At 29.4% G+C, this 4,614-nt stretch overlaps 1 protein-coding gene across 1 annotated transcript; it reads right to left on the minus strand.

The window, feature by feature from the left end:
* Positions 1–1,603: 1,603 nt before the first annotated feature.
* Positions 1,604–3,608, minus strand: LOC122511780 (probable cytochrome P450 6a13). Its single transcript, XM_043627264.1, has one exon. It carries the CDS (start codon positions 3,232–3,234, stop codon positions 1,711–1,713), a length of 1,524 nt encoding a protein of 507 aa, XP_043483199.1. The 5' UTR covers positions 3,235–3,608; the 3' UTR covers positions 1,604–1,710.
* Between the last annotated feature and the right edge of the window lie 1,006 nt (positions 3,609–4,614).

Consider the following 4,614-nt stretch of genomic DNA (forward strand, 5'->3'; position numbering starts at 1 on the left):
TAATTAAAAATAAATAGTTTTTGACAAGTGTATAAAATTGTGTACTCGAAATGTATAAAACATCATCTGATTAAGTATTGTATTTTGACTCGAAAATCTAGTGTCTATTAAAAAATTGAAATACCAAGTCTTGTTTAGTGTAGTGGTTATCGTTCCGGGTTTCAAAGTGCGTATTCGTTATGTTCAGGTGCTCGCGTCCCCCCTGCGTCAAATATTTATTTCATAAGTTTAGATTAATTCTAAGGTATATAAATACAAAGTCAAATATAAATATGTTTAATAAAATAATTAATTATTTTTTTTAATTATATTTACTTTTTTTCTTTTATTGGATAATAAGAATTTGATTAAGAATTTCAAATAATTATGATACACAGTGTAAATCTAATATTATTATCCTAGTCATTTTGACTATTTTTTCCTGATTGCATCGACTAATTTTCCTGGTCACTTTAACTATGCTTGAATTTTATTACTTTGACTAGGATTCTATAGTTGGCTTCTCTCGTAACTAGGAAACCTAGTCAATTCCTGGTATACGGGTCCTAGGCATTTTTTTCGGTGTATCTTAATAAATAATTAAGTATTAATCTCAAATTATGTATAAATGGAATCTAGGATTATTAATTTATTTATTTCAATCGTTTTTTAAAATTATTTTAGCGTTTTTCTTTATATTTGCCACCTCTGACCGAGTCGTGGGTCGTGACCGAATCGTGACTGAACTCGGTCACAGTCCAGTTTCACCTACCCGCCAGGGATTCTTCGCAATAACTCAAATTTTTTCATAAACAATTAAGATTCTTTTTAGGGATTCAATTATTTTCATAGATTATAAAATTCCTTTTAGGTATTCAATTATTTTCATAAATATTAAAATTCATCACAGAATTTCTGTATGAGAATTTAATTTTGAGAAACATTCAATTATTCAATAAGTTATTTTCTCATAAAAATTGATTTAAAAATTAATTTCAGTTAAAGTTTTTATATATTATGTCTATATTATTAAAGATTTTTGTATTATGTCTAAAGAGAAAATTGAAAAATTCAATCTGGAATGAATCTTATATTGTTTATACGTTTTTTAAAGGACTAGCAGTCTTTAGGAATATAATGTAAATTGTTTTTACTTAATTGTTTTTGTAAAACTTTTGAAATATTGGGATCTTTTGATTTCTTTATCTCTTAATTTTTGTAACCTTTGACAGTAGGTCGTTTTGTTTAAACTTGTCCAGCTTCCACAAACCAGAGTAGCTTTTTAACCGGGTGTCGAAAAATGGTACTACTGAGAGTAGGTCAAATTATTAAGCCACGCCCCCAAAAGAGATCCTAATAGGTACTGTGAGATTCTAAAAACAGGATTTGCTATAAAAAATTTAAAAAACGCCGTTATTGATCGTAAAGAGTGTTTTAATACTTTTAAAGCCTTCTAAGGATATTTAATTCTAAAATTATTTATGGTTTCGAATAATTTTACATTTAAAATAATTCATAAATAAATGTATTAATAAATATTTTTTTGAGTATTCATTTTTAAAACTGATTTATTTAATCTTTAGAGTGAGTCGCAAACTATTCTTTAGAAAAAAGCGCCTAAGATTTTTTTGGAAATCAGGGAAAAGTGAGGGAAAAGGAAAATTAAATTTTTATTCCTGTTATTACCCCGCACTGGTACTAATTGCCCCGTGTACTGACATTTATTTATAATTATTCTGAACAAGCACCGGATTTTAAAGGTCGAATCTTGACCCAAAAACCACCTAGCGGAAAGTTTAGAAAATTCGTCTCATCCTTTGTCATTGGAAAAACCATTTTCTTTGAAGGTTCAACGGAAAAATCTTTTAAAATACCGGCGACTGCTAGTTTTACTAAAATTATTCCTATCCGCATTCCGACGCACATACGCGGTCCTTCACCAAACGGAAGAAAAGTAAACTTGTGCCTAGTATTTTTCTCGTCATTATTAAAACGTTCGGGATCAAAAATTTCCGGTTCGTTCCAATATTTTGGATCCATTTGAAGACCATAGATGGAAACTGCGACCTTTTGTCCTGGTTCAATAACACATGATAAACCATCCGTTCCCTCAAGTTTCGTCCGTTTGGTGCAAATTTTCATAGTGATTCCCAAAAGATGATTCATTCTCTGTGATTCGTTGAGGACTTTATCGAAAAATGGCATTTCCTTAAGAGCATCGTAGGTCAATTCACCGTTGTACTTATCGAGTATCGTGATAATTTCCTCGCGCACTTTGTTCTGAATTTCCGGTCGTCTTGCCAGGTCCATAATTAGAAAACTAGTTGTCACTGCCACTATTTCGTAAACATCGAAAGCGAACGATAACATATGGGCTGCTGCGAGTACTTCTTCGTTTTCGATATTATGGTGTAATTTTTGATAATCCATAACGTACTGTATGTAGTCGTTGTAATTCCCTTTTTCCTTTCTTCGATTATTGACAACTTTAGTGCCAATCTCTCGGAAATATTGATCAACTACCTTGGGTGTCAAACCATAATTCAAAAATGATCCCAAAGCGGGTAGAATAAAAAAAATCATTAGTCTAACTCCATTACCAAAAGTTGGTGTCTTGAAAAAAATGTCAATCATCTGATTGTATCCAATTTCATCAGTATTCTTAAAATTGTTAGTCTGAATACCACTTTCAATTGCTGAAAATTCACCGGTAAATTTATTGCACAGTACCTTTAGATCCACCTCCTTTCCGCATTGATACTGCAAATATTCCGTCATTCTGGAAACTATTCTTTGAATTACAGGCATCATTAACTTTAGTTTCATGGCGGATAAACTATTTGTCACTGGTGCTCGTGATTTTTTCCACTCGTCCCCCTTTGTGAAGAAAGGATGCGATTTCAAAAGTTGATCACATTTTACAGAACTAATATCAAAGGGATTTTCACTGAAGGAGGAGAAATTTGTTTGTAGAACATTTTTCACTAGTTCAGGTTCACGGATTAGAAGTATTGGTGTCCAGAGATGATAGAATCCGCACATACTGTAACCTTTGGTTTCATTGTAGAATTTTTCGCACAAGGTTCCTAGGGTTTTGTGGATAACAATAATTGGTAGCATGTGACCGAATGGTGGAATAATACCCTTGGCTGTTGGTATTCCTCTTCTTTGAAAATAAGTATACTGCCATGATAGATAGATGAAGATGAGGAGTAGAATAAATGTTACGGAGGCGAGAATATGGATTAGATCCATTTTCTTTTCCAAATTCTAAAGTTACTGCTGAGGGATTTTTTCCTTTATAAATTCATGGTCGTGTTGACATACAATATAAATGAGGAAAAAGTTTTATTAAACTTTGGATTTAGAGAAGATTCGTAACAAACAATTTGATAAGGAATAATAACTTTCGTAATAAGATATACGTTTGTAAGATTTACATTCATAAGATACTTTTTTGAGACTTACTTTTGAATGAAAGAATATGATTGATAGGTGCTTGCAATTTATCAGATTGCACACGAGGCAACTACGAAGTGGATTACACCTACGAAGGTTATTCGACAATTTTTTTATGTCCGCACGTGAAACCTACCATTTAAATAAAATTCATTCCTAAAGCTCTTCATGATCTCGAAATATTTATGAAAATGTAATGTTTACAAACACACGCACACACACACGGAATGACATTTTTTAAAAATGTCATTTTTGGGCTCCTGAGGTCAAATAACATAAAGATATATCAAAAAATCGAACTCGAAAAATTTTGGTATATTACAATACTTCCTCTATGACGAAGCAAAAATAAAAAAATCTACGGACATTTCACATGCAGTTTCCCCACTCAAATATTTTATTTTATAGTATCAATATAGTATCAAAAATACAAAAAATACTGAAAAATACGCAAAAATTAAAAAATACGCAAAAATATAAAAAATACGGAAAAATACAAAAAATACTGAAAAATACGGAAAAATTAAAAAAATTAAGAAAAATACGCAAAAGTACAAAAAATACGGAAAAATTAAAAAAATACCCAAAAATTAAAAAAAATACAGAAAAATTTTAAAAATACAGAAAAATACGCATATAAATTTAAAAAATACAAAAAATACGAAAAAATTCAGAAAAATTAAAAAAATACGGAAAAATACAGAAAAATTTAAAAAATACAAAAAATACGAAAAAATTCGGAAAAATTAAAAAAATACGGAAAAATTAAGAAAATATAAAAAAATTAAAAAAATACGGTAAACTTAAAAAAACCGCTGCCAAGTTGTATATTTTTTTGTATAATTTTGGTGCTCATTTCATGAACACTTTACTTCCTCATGGAGATAAAAATAATAGAAATATATGAATAACTTTTTATAAATATGGTAAAAGTGATTGAATTTTGAGTCAATCAATGTATTTTTAAATACCCTACAAGATAGTTACAATAATTTAATAGTTAAATAAAAATTTTCAAACAAAAAAGTTGAGAAAATGTTATTTTTCACAATTTTTGGTTTTTAAAATACCAATAATTTCGAAATTTTTATTATCGAATTAGGTTCAAAAATAGGTCAATCGAAGCATTTTTTAATGCTCTACAAGTTAATAACGATAATTTTAAAGTTAATTCTA

The sequence above is a fragment of the Leptopilina heterotoma genome, unplaced genomic scaffold, assembly GCF_015476425.1.
Source record: "Leptopilina heterotoma isolate Lh14 unplaced genomic scaffold, ASM1547642v1 Lhet_121, whole genome shotgun sequence".
NCBI lineage: Eukaryota > Metazoa > Arthropoda > Insecta > Hymenoptera > Figitidae > Leptopilina > Leptopilina heterotoma.

Bases quoted from the DNA above. Each gene is read 5' to 3' on its own strand.
- LOC122511780 (XM_043627264.1), bottom strand. From the start codon at position 3,234: ATGGATCTAATCCATATTCTCGCCTCCGTAACATTTATTCTACTCCTC.